General features: G+C 40.7%; 1 protein-coding gene across 1 annotated transcript in view; it reads left to right on the top strand.

Moving 5' to 3' along the window:
* Positions 1-20373, top strand: part of LOC126416953 (neural-cadherin-like) — a 124005-nt gene that overhangs the window by 49694 nt on the left and 53938 nt on the right. Inside the window, exons 18-21 of the mRNA XM_050084834.1 lie at positions 10300-10499; positions 11738-12082; positions 16987-17100; positions 17241-17427. Coding sequence (XP_049940791.1) covers positions 10300-10499; positions 11738-12082; positions 16987-17100; positions 17241-17427 — 846 coding nt within the window. The remainder of the gene's footprint in view (positions 1-10299; positions 10500-11737; positions 12083-16986; positions 17101-17240; positions 17428-20373) is intronic.

The raw sequence follows: 20373 nt of genomic DNA, 5'->3' as shown, positions 1-20373 counted from the left end.
ACTTTAGGGGACAAGTCGGACAATTCACAGAACCTTAAAACTTGTGCCACCCTAACACTTTAAAAATTTTCAAGTGGTAGAGCACAGCAGTGTCATCATTTTCTTTCAGGTTTTAAAAATGTCAACCCAAAATTTTAGGGAACAAGTCAGACAAGTCACAGAACCTTAAAACTTATGTCATGTTTGCTTGATCATCAGCCTAAAATAGAGGGCAAATCTGTTGGCAAATGGGCTGCTGCCCTTTGGTTTGAAAATAAAACATAATCTATCAAACATGTGATGCCACTATGGTCTGTACACCATGAACACCACATAAAGCAAGGGACCTGTGCAAAGACAAGTAAAGAGGACCTCATTCTGCCTGTGGGACTGGAAGGAAATATGACAAGGCCAAGTTGTGGTCTTCACTAGATGCCGATTATGGTCTCTCACTTCCAGCCTTGCTTCTTCCCATCAACTCATGACTTTGTATCTCAGCAGGGGGCCATAAAATGTAGGGGGAATGGCACACTGAAGTACCTGTGGATCATGACACACTTCCTTGGCTGCTACATCTATCCTTTTGTTCCCTTTAAAAGCCAACTGCCTAGCACCTAGCAGAAGGACACCCCCCTTCCCCAGTCTTTGTAGGTGGAGGAGAGAATCATGGATGTTTATGAACTACTTTATCTGCTGAGTACAAGCATTGTTGAGAGTGAAGGGCACTCAAGGATTTTGAAACAGTGAAAAATTTACTACTCATAACACATTTCATCTGCTCCAGTGCCTGCAAGATCACTTATAATTCTGCACTGAAGACAATAAAGTCTTGAGACAGTGTGATCCTGAGGACACAGTCAGGGAAAACAACAGAGCAACCAGAGTCCCCCCCCCCCCCCCCCTGTTTAGACTCCTCTGTAAATTCAGCTACAGAGTTGTGATGCTCAGTTAAAATGTTATAAAATAATTATTAAAAACAAATTCAGGAGCGCAACTTCTCATGTACAGCACTAAATATAAAATTCCCATGAGCCTCTGCAGTAACCAGGGTTGCAGGCACCTTGTATTTGTGGTTATACTTGCTCCATGACAAGTGACTCCAGCACAGCAGCACAGGCTTCATGCAGATTCAAAATGGTCTTGTTGCTCATGGATGATTGGAGGGAAAGGCATTCCAGAGAAGGATGAGCAATAGTATGGTATGCTGAGCAAATTGGGAGCAGTGAGGAACTTGCATACCTGATGCTCCAAGAGGAGCTGTCGAGTTAGCAGCCTCTTGCAGGGTCAGTTAGTCATCAGTGGATCGAAATCTCCTGCATCCACACTGAGAAATGGCTAAGGAATTGCCTCATCTTGAACATCCAGATCAAATGACAAATAGCCACCTGCCTCCAGGATCTTCCCTACACAGCTTGTTAAGGTGACATTCTGATAACTACAGGGAATGTTCTGTCCTTTCTGTTTTGAGTAGAGATATCAAAATTGCCTCTCTCTTCATGAGTTGGAAAAGGTACCTGCTTTGCCATATCATATCAAAACATTTGAAGAGGATTTCCTTTGATGCTGCTGGCAAATGCTGAAGCATCCTGTATTGGATTTGGTCATGACTGGGTGCAGTATTATGAACCACAGATAGTGCTGAATCCAGCTCCCACAAGAAGAAAGGGCAGTTCTAAAGATTCAGAATTGTTGGATCTGAAGTCCAACTTGTCCCCCCCCCCCCCCCCCCCCCACTCCATGGTCACAATGGTAGCGACAGAATAGTGGATCCTGGCTGGCCATGGTAGTAGTCATTGAAAAATGCTTTGCCATTGTCTGGGTGATCTCTCAGGACATTGTTTGGAGACACCCATTTCATTACTGCAGCTGTTGGTAAAACAACTGCATTTACCAGAATTCCTGATAGCTTCCCATAGCTTTTTACAAACAAGTGGGTCAGTTGGTAGAGTCCAGGGATGCTTGCCATGACCTTTTCTAGCTCTTCTTCATTAGACATCGAGCCTTGACTCTTGCGAATCGAAAGACTACAAGGTTACCTGTTGTTGAACAGCACTTACACACTCTCATAGAGCTGCACATCTGACCCACACAGCTGAGCAGCACTCATTGGCCCACCAAGATACAGATTGCCTCCTAAGATGACCTGAGGACTTTGAGACAGATAAGTCAGTGGCATGGTGGGTTTCTCTTGTGATGTGATCCACTCATTTCTGGACACTGCATCCATGTTTAAACAAAGCAAGCTGGCTGAAAAGCATCCAGTTAGCTCTGCTGACCATCCCATGTTGGTGGTTTCCTTTCAAGTAATGCTCCATCTGCTAGACAGAGAGCAGCAGTAGGAAGTGGTCACTGGAATGTAGTTCATCAGCTGCTTATCACTCAGTGGAGTCTGTGAGAGCTGGAGATCAGAAAGAGAAGTCATTGACTGAGGACAACACAATACCAGCTGAGAAGCAAATGGTATTGCTCATGTGGAGCGATGTACAGTTCCTGAGACAAAACTCGACCCCTATGGCAAGTAGAATTTGAGTCTCCCACAATGTAGTATGAGCATTGAAGTCTCCTAGTAGGGAGAGTTAGGTCAGGGAGAATTGTTCTATAAGACCTGTGAGAGCATCAGATTCTGTCACTTCCTGTGGAACTAAATACATTGAGCAGATAGTGATCTTCTTGCCCACAGGAATTTCAATGACTACCACTTGTAGGTCAGTGACCAAGGAGAGAGCAGAGGTGTGGTGCATGTTACTGACAAACACAACAACCCTCTCCCTTGGCTCTTTCCCCCAGTCAGGTCACCCATCTGCAGTAGGGGGGTATAACCACCTAGCACAAGGCCATCAATAGCTTTAAAATAAGGTTTCCTGTAAACACAAGCACAGGGTGCATGTTTGTACTAGGAGTTTCAGTTCCCCCACATCTAGTCCTTAACCCATTCATGTTCCGCTATCATATGGTAGCCATTATCATGGTGGTTGCACTTTCACCCTGTTTCTCCACTGCATTGAGAAGCATGCAGTGGATGGAGGTTCAGTCTTGGGGTGAGATTGTTGCCCTGGGCAGTCTTCATATTCCCATTGACTATGAAGCAGAACCAGTAGAACTGTCAGGTTGAATAATGTAAATACAGTCTGATGGCTTACTACCTGTTTCCTCCTGCACTGGAAGAGTCCCGTTTGCTTTTTTTTGCCTGGTAGGGGCTTTGTAGAATCTACCACAACAGTAGTAGTGTAAGTGCTGGAACTGTTTATCATATTCTGCCTTTGGAGGTGCCAGGACCTCCACATTGTTGGCCACTGTGGGTGGGGAAGGGGGGGGGGGGGGGCTTTAGGTTCTGAAATAACTGTACTGTGCACTGACAAAAACAGGCAGTAGTGCTGACACTAGCAACCTCCAGTTGTATGGAGGCTTCAGCTGACAGAATAGCCTTTTTAAGAGCTAAAGCAAAAGAAGTAGTTAATGTAGGGAGCTGCATGGCCTTACAGATCTTTTTGGTCTTGCCATACAGGATGCACTTTGTTGTTTTAAGATCCTATATCTCCCTTTCTTAAAGGCAGAGACACAAGTTTCTGCTCCAGACAGAATAGTCCCCAGAGCAATTTACACACTTCAAAGGAGATGAGTAAATGACACCTTCATGGGTGGCCACATTTGTAACAAGTGGCTTTTCTGTTACATCTTAAAATGGTGTGCCCAAAGCACTGGCATCTAAAATAGCACTTTGAGTTGGGAACATAGTGCTGCATGATTAAGCAAAGGACACCTGCCATTATATGATCTGGGAGTTTCACACTATTGAAGATAAGAATAAGTCTGATTTAACCAGATCCTCATCCACCATTATGATGATATTTTGCACATCAACAATACCTTCTGGAGACCACTCATCTTTCAACTCTTCTTTCAGCATGATACAACACCTTTGCTGTAGTTCAAGGTGTTGTGTAGCTCCTTTTCAGTGGCATATTCTCCAAGGCATTTAGCTTTCTGGAGTTTCATCACTTTTTGGGAACCCACAGTTTCAGACAACAGTGTTCCATTGCACAGTTTCTTGACAGGTTCCGAACTGAGGACTTCCTACATGAGCCCTCATGTTAGATTGGAAGTTGATATCCGCCAGTGGTGCACCCATTCTGCTGGTAGTTGATGAGTTTCAGTTTGAGTGTTTCATCTTGGTCCCTTGAGGAGCTACGGAAATAAAGGTTCACCCACACAGAAACCTGCTTGCCTGAGTAAGTCTTATCAACTGAGGTGTGGTAGATTCTGCAGAGATTTCCTGCTAAAAACTGTTTTGCGTTGACATCCACCCACCTCATCAGTACACAGCCCACCTTGAGATTGAGGTATCTTTTACAAAGGTTTTGACCATTGCCATGATGTGGGCACTAAGCCAAGATCCTCAGTCATGACACACAACATTCCACTGCAGTGCCACACAGTGTTCACTGAAGAACGCCCAGAGCTTATGGTAACAGAAGGTTGATGGTGCTTACCAATCTGCAGCTCAGGAAACCTGGGGTCTTCAAGCCCATATCCAGCAAATGACTGCTGAGGTGCCTTAGGTGCTGGCCAGGAAGCACATTTGGCTTTTCGAATGCCATGAATGAGTGAGCAATAACCCTCTGTATAACAGTTAAAATTTCCTAGTTGAAAATACGTTGTAGACAAAAGCATTAAATGAGCAATGCATTACACAGAAATAATTCATGAAATAGTCATTCGAAAAATGATTAATTATTATTATTCACAGTATACTGTCAATTGCATCATGAACCATATCATAGCAAGATTCAAAAGTTCAGATTACATTAACACATTGAAACATTGTTACTACCTGGTTTTCACAAATACACTCCACTAATTTTCTCAAAAATAGCCATTGGTTGAATATAGTGAATTTAAATTCCTTAATCTCTGTGAATTTATACTGTATTAATCACTAAAAGTAATAATACAAATAAATCATGATTGACTGCCAACTGGCAGAAAATAGGTAGCATCAACAGTTTTGGCAGGATAGAAGAAGAAGAAGAAGGCAGCACAGAAAACAAAAATGGAAATAGTGCTACAACAGCTCAAGGCCCTCAGCATGTCATGCATATAACGTACAAACTTTTTGTGTCCCTCTGAAGGTTTACATAAAATAAATCCTCAGCATTAAAGCAAATTTAACTGACAAGTTATCTCTAAGCAAACACAGAATAGTTCAGTTCAAATCCTTACAAAAATATGAAATATAGAATAGTTTTCATAGTGTCACATCATCATAATGCAAAATATTCCCTAGGTTAAAATTGTACACCATAAAATCAGTAAATCAACCAGAACAATTTCAGCATAATCCCTTGTACTAACCACTACATAACATAATCAGTAAGTTATTGAGCATAATTGTACATATTTTTTCACCATAAAATATAAGAAGTACAAAAGCATTAAATATTTGTAGTACAGTATCAATCCTACCACAAAGTAGAAGCATTAAATGATCAAAACATACCATAGAAATAAAACATCAAATCATCACTACAAAATTCATTAGTCCTCAGCCTTTGTAGTATGGCAAAATCCTCGCACAAAATAGACAAAAGCATAAAATAATGATCAAACAATCCTGGGACTGCATAAATCGTAACATAAACCTCAACATAGCAAAAGTTAAGATTGATCCTGTTTAATAAGTCTTTCATGTCGTATGTAGACAAATTTGCGTATGTAACTTTTGTGTCTCTGTGATACATTAATCAGTCTGGTGGTTTTTTGAGTTTCTTAATTGACACAATCTGTGGTACTTTTCCCATCACATCCCCATATCTAAACATAATTCTATGTTTACATTTTGCAGATGATATACTTTCAAATTAAAACTGTGTAACTTTTCAGCAGCAACAGACATGGTTCTTCTTCCACATACTATTGCTACTTTATTTTGTTAATGAAAGTTCAAAATAACAAATTCTTGCATCAGAATCAAACACATCACACAAGCCAATACTATTTGCTATGCTACAACAAAATTGTTTCTGATGTGGTTCTTCAATTTCTCCAGCTGTATTTCAGGATGAAATAAATCTCAGGTGAACAACCTGGTGAGAGTGTACAAAGCACACAATATTTCGGCAATCGACCTTGCTGCAATCATCATGTGTGCTGATTTACTGCCAAGGGATGGCAGGCAAGAGGTATATATCAGATTCCCCCTCCCTCATGCACTCCCTCTGCCGTCTGCATTGCAGGCACTCTCTCAGGCATCCACACCGAGGTTCGACACCCGGCTTGTGGCAAAGTGTCTGAGTGTTCCCTCGTAGGTCCACGCCCAGGGAGATTTGCCAGCAGCGTTTTGAAGGTTCCTCCCCCTGCCCTCAAAGTCAGTACATTCTTATCTTCACCTTAATCTGGGTAATGGCTGGTTCCCAAGCTTGGTTAAGGGAATAGCCACTGCCACAATTCAGTTCAGGTTTTCTTACTCTGAGCTCTACAGCTTCTTTTATGATACAGTCTGAATATTTCAAAGTCTGTGTTAGGACCTTGGTCTTGTCAAATACCATGCTGTGAAGTTCTGACAAGCAATGCTTGGCGATTGCAGACTTATTAGGCTGCTACAATTTCATGTGCTTTTGGTGTTCATGGCATTGTTCTTCAATGATGCGAACTGTCTGACCTATGTATTCCTTACTGCATCGGCAAGGTATTTTGTAAACCCTAGATTTACATAAAGCCAGTTCATCCTTAACACTGCCAAGAAGTGCTCTGGTTTTAGTTGGAGAGCAGAAGACAGTTTTTATTTCATCATGAAATACACCTGCAGAAATTGAAGAATCACTTCACATATGTCTATGGGGAGTAGATGCATCACAGTATGAAAAGATTCGAGAAGCTGTGTCATCAAAGAAGTCAGCTACTGAGCTCATTTGCTTTTCTTATGAGGTGCTGAGAAGAGCATGTGGTACCAAATTTTGCTAAGGTAAAGCACCACATCCACTCAGCAGCATCCCAAAAAATCAAGGAACGTGTCAGTGTAGGTTTGGTGTGAGTGAGAGTTTGCTACACTCAGTGGTGTCTGGACACTATCAATAAAGAACTCCTGCAGCTACAGCTACAACTCTCCAACCACTTCAACTCCTGCACCTACGATTGGGTTGATTGTATCACTTGGGCCACAGTGGACTGTGTCCAAAAGAAGTGCACTGAACAACAGACATCCAATTTCAAATGTATATCAGAGAAATGGCCCTCTGAAGATAGGGTGAAGACCATTATCTATCTCACAAACATAGAACTAAATAACGACATGATCTCAGTTCTCAAGAAAGGCTTGAACTTTGCTCTGACACCTAAAGATGCACCCATCGCTGACATCATTAGTGCAGGTGAACAGAGAGCGGCTCAACTCCCACCTGAGGCAGCAGAAGAGGTGCATTGCGAAACTTGCAGGGCCATAACTAGAACTAGACCTATGAGACCAATTATTTCCAAAAAAGAGAGGGTGGCCATCCAGAAGCTAAGAGATGATGCAGATATAGTGGTCCTACCGGCAGACAAGGGTAACGCTACGGTAATATTGTCCCACCAGGATTACACCAGGAAGTTGTGGGACCTGCTAGATGATAGTGCGTATCACAAGATTGACGCCAATCCTACCAAGAGGGTTAAAGGAAACTTTGGAGCTTCTCAAAGATTCTGGCTTCCCTGAAGTGGTCACAAAGAAGTTACAACCCAGGGCCCCTGTTCCTCCAAGGCTGTACGGCTTACAGAAAGTCCAAGAGGAACACATCCCTTTACGTCCTATTGGTGCCCCAACATATCCTCTCACCAAGTACCTCAAGCAGCTGCTCAGTCCTCACATGGGGACATGCCCATGCCATATCTGTAACTCTTCAGATTTCTTGGGACGCATCAACCACCTCACGAATAAGGAATCTGACATACTTGTGAGCTTCGACGTGGTTTCCCTGTTTACTAGGGTTCTGTTACCTGATTCTCTGGAACTCATCAGCCAGAAATTTGATGAGGAAACTATCAATCTGTTCATACATGTTTTAATGTCAACATACTTTCTATTTGACAGTGACTACTATGAGCAGACCAAAGGTGTTGCTGTGGGGAGTCCTCTCTCTCCCATCGTCACTAACATGTACATGGAACATTTTAAGACAGAAGCCTTGGAGTCAGCGCATCTAAATCCTACCTGTTTCTTCAGATACGTGGATGACACATTTGTTATTTGGCCACATGGAAGAGACAAGCTGACAGAATTTCTCGCACATCTCAACTCAAGGTACAAGAATATCAAGTTCACCATGGAGGTAGAATCGGATAGGATGCTCTCCTTCTTGGGTGTTCTCATCAAAAGACAAGATGATGGCAGGTTGGGGCACAGCATGTATAGAAAGAAAACTCACACTGACTTATACTTACATGTGGATAGAAGAACGGCATGCTAAAAACTCTTGTACACAGACCTCGCACCCTCTCAATGAGAACAGTCTCCAACAAGAATTGGCACATATGAAGTCCGTGTTTCTGAAGAACAGTTATAAGGAAAGGCAAATCTGGGATGCTCTATGTCTGACACTCGCAACACAACTGGCAGAAAATAATGAAGGACCTAAGGAAAACACAACCATGGCATTCATTCCATTTTGTGGGGCCTTATCGGGAAAAGATGGATGCATTTTACGCAAATATCAAGTAAAAACTGTCTTCTGCACTCCAACTAAAACCAGAGCACTTCTTGACAGTGTTAAGGATGACCTCAGTTTACATAAATCATGGGTTTACAAAATACTGTGCCAATGTGGTAAGGTATACATAAGTTGGACAATTCACACCATTGAAGACTGATGCTGTGAACACCAATGGCACACAAGATTGCAGCAGCCTAATAAGCCTGCAATCAACAAGCATTGCCTGTCAGAACTTCATGGCATGGATTATGAGAAGACCAAGGTCCTGACACAAACTTCAAAATATTGGGAATGTATCATCAAAGAAGCTATAGAGATCAGAGTAAGAAAACCTGAACTGAATTGTGGCAGTGGCTATTCCCTTAACCAAGCTTGGGAACCAGTCATTACCTGGATTCTACATCTACATTCTCATCTACATTTGGAGGGCACTTTACGTGCCACTGTCATTACCTCCCTTTCCTGTTCCACTCGCATATGTTTCGCGGGAAGAACGACTGCCGGAAACCCTCCGTGCATGCTTGAATCTCTCTAATTTTACATTTGTGTTCTCCTCGGGAGGTATAAGTAAGGGGAAGAAATATATTCGATACCTCTTCCAGAAAAGCACCCTCTCGAAACCTGGACAGCAAGCTACACCGCAATGCAGAGTGCCTCTCGTGAAGAACCTGCCACTTGAGTTTGCTATACATCTTCGTAATGCTATCACGCTTACCAAATAACCCTGTGACGAAATGAACCACTCTTCTGTGGATCTTCTCTATCTCCTCTGTCAACCCAACATGGTAAGGATCCCACACTGATGAGTAATACTCAAGTATAGGCCGAACAAGTGTTTTGTAAGCCACCTCCTTTGTTGATGGACTACATTTTCTAAGGACTCTCCCAATTAATCTTAACCTGGCACCCACCTTACCAACAATTAATGTTATATGATCATTCCACTTCAAATTGTTCCGTATGCATACTCCCAGATATTTTACAGAAATAACTGCTACCAGTGTTTGTTCTGCTATCATATAATCATACAATAAATCCCAGAATGTACTGACTTCAAAGGCAGGGGGAGGAACCTCCAAAATGCTGCTGGCAAAGCTCCCTGGGTGCTGACCTACAAAGGGACACCCAGATGCTGGGCAACAAGCCGGGTGAAGAAAACTGGCATGGACTGCCGAGAGAGCGCCCACAGCGTGGACAGCAGAGGGAGCACCCAAGGGAGGGGGAGGGGGAATCTGATATATACCTCATGCCTGCCGTCCCTTGGCAATACATCAGCACACCTGATGATGGCAGCGAGATCAATTGCCAAAATATTGTGTCCTTTGTACACTCACACCAGGCTGATCACCCGAGATTTATTTTGCCAAAATTGTTTCTGGTTATTTTTTAACTTATTACAAAATTTGTTCTCATATTTTTTTCCCATCAGTCAAGCAGTAGTTGTTAAAGAATTTAAATAATATTTCCATAGTAGATTCATTTTTACAAAATTTGAATAGACTTTCCCACACAAATTCTCACACACTATGTTTCAAATACCTTACTGCACTTACTATTGATAATTCAACTACATTTGACAACTCAAATACAACACTTTTACTTTCCTGAGATAAATACTCACCTTTCAAAACAATAGAATATTTTATCTCATCTTTGGCATCATCTACTCCATTGAAAACATTAATCTCTGCACAGTCATTACATGAAATAATTGCAGTATCACCAGTATTTGTTGTATTCGGTACATCACGGTTTTCGACATTAATCATAGTATTTTTCTTGAGTTCTAAACCAACTTCTACCCCAGAATTTAACTGTTTATACCTTTATTCGACAGCAAATTTCAATTCATAGATTTCTAACTCAACCTTTGCAAGCTTAAATTCGCTACTTATTTCATTTTTTAATATCAACAGTTTTATCACCCAGTCCATCTATGTTATTACCCGTTTTGTCAACTTTTATCAGCCAGTCTATCTACATTATTACATATTTTTGTTATGATATTGTCCCTTTCTTGTAATTTGCTACACAGAGTGTCTATTAATCCACTGAATGATTGTAGTGTGTTGTTATTACTTTCTTCCAGCAATTTTCTCATTTCTCTTGAGAGTATTTTGATGTTCTTTTGAGTCAGTCCATGATATCCATCCCCATTGTTTTGTCCCAGTTCAGAATTTTTTAAATGGATTTCAAAGGATTATGAGGCCAAAATTTCAAAAAGTTTCATGACACACAGTGTTTCTGAAACATCCTTCTAAAAACTGTTGCCTGACTCGGCTCTTCTGAATCAGCCAACCAAAACACTGTTCTCCTACCTGCTAATGGTTTTATGAAATGAATCATAATTTTATATTAGCATGTCAGCTCCCTCAAATTTGTAATTTCAAAATCAGTGATCATCTAACAACAGAACTTACAAGAATGTATAACATAAGTTAGACAGAAAATATCTTCTCATCAAACATGAATAGGATTTCTCTAGATCTATATGTTCTCTAGTCAAATTATTAATGTTTTAAATTCATTGATCATATTTTAGCCATTCCATAAAACATTAATTTTTGTGTATCCATCACTAATGGCTAGTAAGTATCTAATGGAAGATTAGAACACTGCCAACAGAAAAATAATTATTGTTTCTTTTATGCACCATTATTGACAGCAAAAAATTGAAAAGACTTTTGATTGAAAATCAGAGTAATTCTGTCAAAAGGACCTGTTAGCATGATGGTTATACTAAGATATCAGGAACTTTCAATAACATTACCAGTGCTAATGCAGTGAAGACATGGCAGAGGAAACTTTTATAGCTAATTTTGACAAAGCACAACTAAGTGACACAAAATCAGATATTTTATGATTATATCTCAAATTCCTTATAGAATATTGGATATTAGTTTGTTAATACTCCACAACACTTTGTTTTAAATATCAGCTGTTTAAGAGCATGTCCAAATCATGTTTTTATTGGCTGGAATACAAACCATGGAACTAAATATTTGTGTTTTTGCAATTCATATTTTACAAAAGATCCAAAATGTTTACTCAGAATTGATTCACTTTTCTAACAGATTTTGGACTTGGCTGATACATTGTTGTCAGCTGGCACAGTAGCTGACTGCCTTCAAACAAAACTTGCATGTAGCACAATAAACTGCTCTGGGCATGGAGTCTGTCAAGCTGACTTTACAGAGAGACCACCATGGTGTTTGTGTGATGCTGGCTGGAGTGGGCCCTCATGTTCTTCACCTACACAACCAGTCACATTTCTACCTCATAGCTACATTAAGTTTGCACTATCTTTTGAAATTGGTCATTTCACAACACTTATGCAGTTAAGGTTCAGGACTGAGGAGAAAGATGGTGAGCTGTTTCGTCTTGCTGACCAGCAGTCACTTGAATATGCAGTCCTTGAGGTTTGTTGCTCTTGTAATATTCTAGCCTTCAAATTAGAATTGTGACTTAATTGTGCAATATTAAAAGTTATATTGTTCCTTCTTACAATAGTGAATACAGCAAGGTTTCTATTTGTCTTTCTTAAGTGTTCTTTTGTTAAGAAGAAGAAAATGAAAATATTATTTCAGTTTTATTTGGTTTAGTGGATAGATAATGAATTCTTGAGCTTGAATTACTTGTTTAATTTGATTTCCGTTTTGATATTGTCATGTAGAAGAAGGTGTAATTAGACGAATGATGAACACTAACTTCACTTAACAAAGGTTTATTCAGCACTTGCACATACAAGAGCACGGAGTGAACTGCCTCTGGCCAGAACACATATGGTATATATATACTGTCGCAGAAGAAGCTGAGTAGCACAGTCACTGTAGTGTAATGGTAACGATACTAGACTGTTACCTTTCTAGCGCTGACTGCAGGAATGATCACTTCATCCAGCACACATAGTCTCCACACACTTGGATGTACATCTTTCTGTCCACAGTATCTCATCTCTTCTAGCATAATCTTCGAGTATCCACAATCTATAATTGCCTGAGAAACTTTCAGAAAGTCCCATCCGAGAATGATGTCATGACTACACTCTTGTAAGATGATGAATTCTTAGGGCTTGTATGGCCACTTATACCCACATGAATGACATATCTTCCTGTAGGTTTCACATATTTCACATTAGCCACCTTCAGCAGAGATGTTTTGCTGTCGACAAATATGGTTTTCTGCACCTGGTGAGGGTACTTCTCTGAAATGACTGAATATGATGCTCAAGAGTCAACAAGAACTTGGGCTGGTCAGCCATCCATGAGGATATTGATGTAGTTTCCTATCATTTTTGTAGTGATTGACAACAGAGGATTTTTCTCTTCAGCGGCTTCACCTTCAAGGAAGGTCGCACCCTTTAGTTTTCCAGGTTGCAGTGGCTAGGTGACTGGCTGGAGCTTCTAAACAGCAATGGAGACCTTGATCGATATGTTGGGGAGTGTCCTCTCCAGCGGCTAGCTTGCGGCGATGGTGACCTACATCGTGTTGCACCCACATCTTCTTGTTCATCTTTGTCGTCCCGGAGTTGACATCGGCTAAGATCAGTCTGCTGTCTTCTGGTGCAGGTGTCATCTGCCACTATTCTCAACAATAGCACATCACATGTCCCGGTCGTCCACAGTGGAAACATACTGGTTGGTTATCCTGGGTCCTCCAGACGTCAGTCTTCCTTGGTGCCCAAACAGGTTTCTCACGCAGCATTGTAGGAATGGAACTTCACCTGGGTCTTACTTTTTCACCATTTTGAAGGGAAATGAAGGACAAGAGATTTGGTTCAATCTCTGTTCCACTTCCTCTCTTATGACCTCTTGAAGCATTTTGGTATTTTGCATGCTGTGCAATCCAACTTCCCCTGTCACTATCTGACAAAGAACACTTGTGAAAGCAGATGCTTCACAGACATCGATACAATGTTTGGAAGCTGTTCAAACTTCTTGTGTGTAATTCCTTTTTTGATGCATTGTCTCATATACTGGAACCATTTTATGAAGTCATCTGCTGTCAAAACCTCCTTCAGGAGTAGGGCTTGATACATGTCCTCAGCAACACCTTTCATGAGATGTGCAACCTTATCTTCCTCCTTCATTCTAGGATCCACTAAGACATCTTGAATGTAGGATGCTGTCATTTCTCCAGGATGCTGTGCCCTGCACTTTAATTTATCTTCAGCCTTGCACTTCTGTCATTTTGTGTCACCAAAATACTTGTGTAGTTACACTTGGAATACTTCCCAGCTTGTGAACTCCTAGTTGTTCTCATACCCTTGCTTGGTAGTGCCCTGCAAGTAGAAAAATATGTTAACCAAGCACACGGTGTCATCCCATTTGTTAAATTTGGCTATATGCTCATATACCTTCAGCCACTTGTTTGGATCTTGGCCATCACCACCATCCTGGAAGGATGTCTCATGTGGTGGCACACAGTTGCTGTTACTGTAACACCCGCTTCTTCTTCTGTCTCCAACAGATTGTGATCTGTTGAATATGACTCAAACTCAGGTTTCTTGCCATGTAAACAGCGGCTCTGTTGTGGCCTGATGGGAGCCATTGTGTCATCAATAATGTGCGCTGTCACTATGAGACAATATAATCTAGCTCAACTATTACCAGATCTCACTAAGTAACAACAGAAGAAGCTACTTGCCATTCTTCAAGAGTTCTCTGAATGCTTCAATGCATAGGTGAAGAGCAAATTAGACAAATTGATGGTGAAGCACTGGATTAGCACTGGAGACCATCAACCAATAAGCCAGAGAGCATACCGTGTGTCAGCAACAGAACGTCGAATAATTCGCAGTGAGGTAGAGAAAATGGTGAAGAATGACATCAATCAGCCTTCGTACAGCCCGTGGTCATCACCAGTCATTCTTGTCAGGAAGAAGGATGGCAGTTGACACTTTTGTGTTGATTAAAAAGAAGTGTAATAAGATAACTAAAAAAGACGTTTACTCTCTTCCACGAATTGACAATACGCTAGATTGTCTGAAGGGGGCTAAGTTTTTCTAAACCATGGACATGTACTCGGGATACTGGCAAATCAAAGTAGATGAGGCTGATCATGAGAAAACTGCATTCATCACCCTTGAGAGCCTGTATGAGTTTAAGGTAATGCCGTTTAGTTTGTGTAATGCACCAGCAACTTTTGAATGGATGGTGGATAATTTTCTAAGTCACCTGAAGTGGACAATGTGTCTTTGTTATTTAGATGACATTATAGTGTTCTCAGAGACATTTGATGAACGCATAAAAAGACTGAGGGCCGTTCTTAAGTGTCTCCAACAAGGCAGACCAAAGCTTAATCCAAGGAAGAGTCTCTTTGGAGCAAAAGAAATCAAAATACTTGGACACCTTGTGTCAAACAAAGGTGTGTGGCCAGACCCAGAAAATGTGAGATCTATAACGGAATTTCCTATTCCTAAAAGTATTAGAGATGTGAGAAGCTTCCTCGGATTATGTTCTTATTATCGTCGTTTTATCAAAGACTTTTGTATCAAAGCCAGGCCACTCCAAGAGTTGTTAAAAGCTGATGCTAAATTTATCTGGGGTGGTGATCAACGAGATTCTTTTGATGTGCTGTGATAAGCTCTGATGACTGACCCTGTACTTGGTCTGTATGCTGAGAGGTCACCTACAGAAATACCCACAGATTCCAGGTGGCATGGAATTGGTGCTGTTCTGGTACAAATTTCAGATGGAAAAGGGAAGGTTATAGCCTATGCTTCTAGGACACTTACAAAAGCTGAGAGAAACTACTATAATAATGTCACATAGAAGAAGGTGTAATTAGATGAATGATGAACACTAACTTCACTTAACGAAGGTTTATTCAGCACTTGCACATACAAGAGTGTGGAGCGAACTGCCTCTGGCCAGAACACATATGGTATATATACAGTTACAGAACATTCCAGCACAATGATTCTTGACATTTGTGGATACTTCTAGAATGTACTCAAACTGAATATCGAAATTAAAATTTTACAGTTCAGGTGAGTTTTGAACTCACTATTTTCCATGCAGTAGTCTCGTATCATTACAACTACACTACAGTGAGTGTGTTACTCAGTTTCGTCTGTGACAATATTAATATACAGAAAACAGTAATACTGGCTCTGTTATTTTTAAGAAGTACATGTTTTTTAAACTCAACAGGCTTGCTTATTACTATTTTGTGGGCCAAAATCACTGCATTAGAAAAGTAATTATTTATACAATTTGATGATTGTTAAGACAGGAAAGTAGGCCCATAGCAGTTTAATTTATGTTTTGTCAACCCATATCTATATAGTGAAACTCATACCTTCAAATCTTAGAAAATATATGCCAAAAATGTAACATGATGCTTTGAGGTCATTCATACGATGACTGATATTAAAATTTTATTTTTAGATTTTTAGATTTATAACACAATATTCTTCACTATTCCGTGTCCTTCTTGTCACTCTTCATCTGTTTGGGATTTTAATAGTCAGTTGACAATATTAGTGTTTCATCATAAATTTAGGAAATAAGTTAATATTTTAGTTTCACTGGAACCAGGGTTCAAGGATGGTTTCATTTATGATATCTTTTTTATCTCTTTTCATTATGAGTACTTGATCTCTTTACTTGAACAGTATGTTTAATTCATTCACTGTAGTGAAGTAGCAACAACAGTGTCACTTTTTCATACTATATTTTTAGTATTTATGCAAAAATGTGTTGTGGAAGCATATTTAATTCACTACCGCTGACAGGAGTAACCTGAGTTTTAGTTACATACAACATTCAAGGTTTCATTAAAGAGGCATATTCCTTTTAACTTTAGGAGAAGTGCTTTCAACTCATTTCTACTTTTTGGGTCATTACAGAACTAATGATTCTGCTCCCTTTTCTGCTTATCTCACTTTTCATTCTTCTAAAATACAAATAAGAGAGGCACACATTTAGCTTTCCAACTCAGTTATATTCTTAAGTTTTCTTAGTTGCATTTTTTAAGGTGTAATGTCAGAATTTTCAGTCACATTCTTTCCACAGTCATTTCTCACTCTTCCGTCCTCCATCTTCCATTGGCTTCATCTGCTGTACATCTGTCCAATTTTTACCCTCTCCTCTCATGTCATCTCTTCTTTTCATTTTGTGTACTGAACTGCTTGGTACCAGCTTTTAACTTAATAATTGTCTTCTAACTGTAAACTGTGTGCAAAATAGTTGACATTAACTTAATATAATACAAGAGCATTAGGAAACCACAGGTTATTACTGAAAGAGTCATATTAGGAACAGTAATTTTAATCATGTCTGTTTAAATAGTAATAGAATGGCTTTTATTTCTATTACAGATAAATAATGGAAACCTATACTTTCGTTATAACTTAAACAGAATGAATATTGAAGAGAAGTACATCTGCTTATGTTACATTTCTGTTGATGATGGATACTGGCACACAGCAAAGGTAGATCCAATAACAGCAATTAAGAATGAAATTATTGAGGGATAAACCAGAAAGATTCTTTTCTTAGTAATATTTTTATAGCATTAGTGATATGTCACAAGTTATACCCTTCTCCCAAATGTGTTTTAACTATTTTTCAGGTTTCTCGATATGGCTCTTTATCAATATTGGAACTAGATGATGGTGAATTCTTGAGAAGAAATCAGACATCGCTGTTTGAAGGTCACCAGTGGTTGGTAATTGACAAACAAGAAGGTGCTCATGCTGGTGGGAAGGCAGAGCATACTGGCATAAATACATTAGAAATATATGCTGATTACAGAAATGGTAATCATAAGCAACTCAATATGGTTACTATTTTGCAGTGGAAACTATTATTCTTTATTCACATTAAGATATAATTTGTAAATATTCATGAGTAACATTGTATTAGTCATATTTATTACCTCCTTTGGTATAAAACTTTCACATGACGATATTTGAAGTTGCTTCGCTAGATAGCATCACTTCTGATACTAATCTCTAGATATTTTTTCTCCTGTTGAAAGAAATCAGTGGTTATCTATTTTTATCACACACAAACAATTATCCATTCACTGCAATGGTTAGTAATTTCTAATACCTGGATACATCGCTATAGTTTTCTATCAGTTTTCAAAGGAAATGAAGCTGTGTGGCTCAGAAGTGATAGAAATGAATTTGGTTATTTTACTTTCTGGAAGCTATTTATATCAGAGGACAACCACTAAAGAAGAAAACAAGTAATATGCATTGATTAGGCAGAGTCTGATCTTTATTTAAAAAGTACAACAAAAATTAAAATAAGTACCTAAAAGTTGAAGAAAAAGAATGGAATTTTATATGAGAATCAAACACGGGATGTAGATATGTGTAGGACGGGATAAATAACATGCAGCTCAGAATTATTATGAACAAAAATACAAGCTGTTCCAGTGGTCTCATTGACTGATTGATATGGAACACATCCAAAACTATTTCAGCACAGTAGAGAAACAATTGAGTACATTAACAGTTGAATTAATCATGTCTCCACCTGGGTGCTATGAGTCAACTGAATTTCCTTTATTCTGTGATTAAAGTGGCTATAAATTAATTCCCTATTCAGTGTTTGCAAGTTCTTTTACTTTAAAAAAGCTGCCATTGAGTTGTTACTTACCAAGCAAGACATTATGGGAAAGGATCGGTAATCGGGAAATAGAAAACTTAATTTCCATGTATGTCATAGCTCGTATATATTTACACTTGACACTGCATCCATAGAGAATGAAGTGTAACAAATAACTAACTAAAGTAAAGTTAAGATGGAGGCTCGACAGAGCACTTAGAGTTCACAGATATTAAGTTTCATGGTCGATATGAACTATCGACTCCACACAGCCCCCCCCCCCCCCCCCCCCCTCCCCCAGGCAGTACGGGGTGCTACAGATGTCCAAGGGTGAGAGCGTGCGGGCTTCGACGTTGGCGTAAATCTTGCGCGTAGGCAGGCATACCACAGGTACTTCCATCTCAAACAAGGTGGGTTGAGCAGACGGAGAGGCGAGAGACAGGTCCACTTTGTAGTCAGTCAGCCATCGTGGCCGGATGAGATGGCAGCTGGCCCGGGAGTAAGCGGGTGGGGCAGTTGACAGTGTGGTGGAGGCATGTGTGGCCCTTAAGTGGATTGAGCTGTCCATAAAAATGAAAGTGTGTAGAGATGCTCGGTCACACTTGAGTGTGAGTGTGAGGTTGTGTTCAATGTTGAAGTGTAAGGGACTGTCTGATGGCAGAACCTTGGTATCTGTCAAGAAAATGAGCACTCGGTCATTGAATATCACTATAGAAATTTCGTTCACATGGTGCAGTGGCACACTGCAGGACAAACTGATAGTAGGGATGTGTGTCTCCAACATTGGAGGTGAGGGCGTGAAACCTGCACAGGGTGAAACAGGGGGCGAGGAAATCAGCGAATGGTGGAGAATGGTCTTTGGCAGAAGAGGTGTGCGAGGAGGATGGTTGGAGCACATCTTCATTCTCGGTCAAATATGGATCGTCTGCAGAGTCCGACTGCGGTGGTGTGAGACCATCAGGGTCGATGAAAGCCAGTTTCAGGTGATGCAGAGAAACTGTCTGTGTGTGGTCTTTAATCATGATATCTAAAGTCATGCCCCTCATCACAGGACCTTGTAGAAGCCAAGATAAGGAGGTTGAAGAGGCTGCCTAACTGCATCTTCATGCAGCATGACATGGGAGCAGTCGGAGAGTGCAGTGGGAACATAAGTCTCAGGCGGTGAGTGACATGGGTGCGTGCAAATGCGTTTGCTGAAAATGCATGCGCATCCAGCTAATGAAATTTGGCGAGGGGGGGAGGTCCTCGATAACCTGGGAAAAATTAAGTTCCCCCAGTAGGACTGGATTCTCACCAAAAACAAATTCAGATATAGTCCCCTGTAGGTTAGGTTTATAGGTCGAGCGTAGAGCAAGTAGCACCCATGGGAGGGCTTCCGATCAGAGACAATCATGGCATCAAATGGCCGTCTGGAGGGTGCGGTGCCATCTCTCCACCAACCCATTGCTTTGTGGATGACAGGCAGTAGTGTGGATTTTTTTAATACAGCAAATATTGCAGAGGATGGTGAAAAGGGAGGATACGAATTGTCGACCCTGATGGGTGGTGATAGTGGTCGGCCACCCGAAACGAGCGTTCCATGAGCCAATGAAAGACTTGGTTACTGTCTCATCAGTAATGTTAGGGAGAGGGACAGCCTCAACCCAACGAGACAAACGGTCGATAGCTATGGCCCTCAGAAAGAGGAAAGGCCCGATCAGATCAATATGTATGTGACGGAATCGTCCTGTGGGAATGTCGAACTTGCCCAGAGGCGGGGAGGTGTGGTGGTTGATCTTGCTGCACTGGCAAGCAACACAGCTGTGTGCCCAGGTTTGACAGTCCCATTTGATATTCTTCCAAACAAAACGTTCTGACACAAGTCGTATGGTGGCTCGAACGCCCAGGTGGGCTGGGTTATGCAGGGTATCGAAAACCTGTTGGCACAGCCGGGTGGGAGCAAATGACATAGGGTGGCAGTCAAAGAATCACACCACACCTCATCAGAAACGCCAGTAAATTTAGCCTTTGTGAAAACAAGTGATTTTTGTGGGTCTCGCAGGAGAGCCTGAGAATCTTCGTCATAAGCTTGGAGGGAGGCCAGATCGGAAAGGTCAGTGACATGGGAAACAGCACTGATGCACAAGAAGAAATCCGCAGCAATGTTA

The sequence above is a fragment of the Schistocerca serialis genome, chromosome 8 (genome assembly GCF_023864345.2).
Source record: "Schistocerca serialis cubense isolate TAMUIC-IGC-003099 chromosome 8, iqSchSeri2.2, whole genome shotgun sequence".
NCBI lineage: Eukaryota > Metazoa > Arthropoda > Insecta > Orthoptera > Acrididae > Schistocerca > Schistocerca serialis.
Note: the sequence above shows the minus strand (reverse complement) of the source record. Positions and strands in the feature narration are given on the sequence as shown.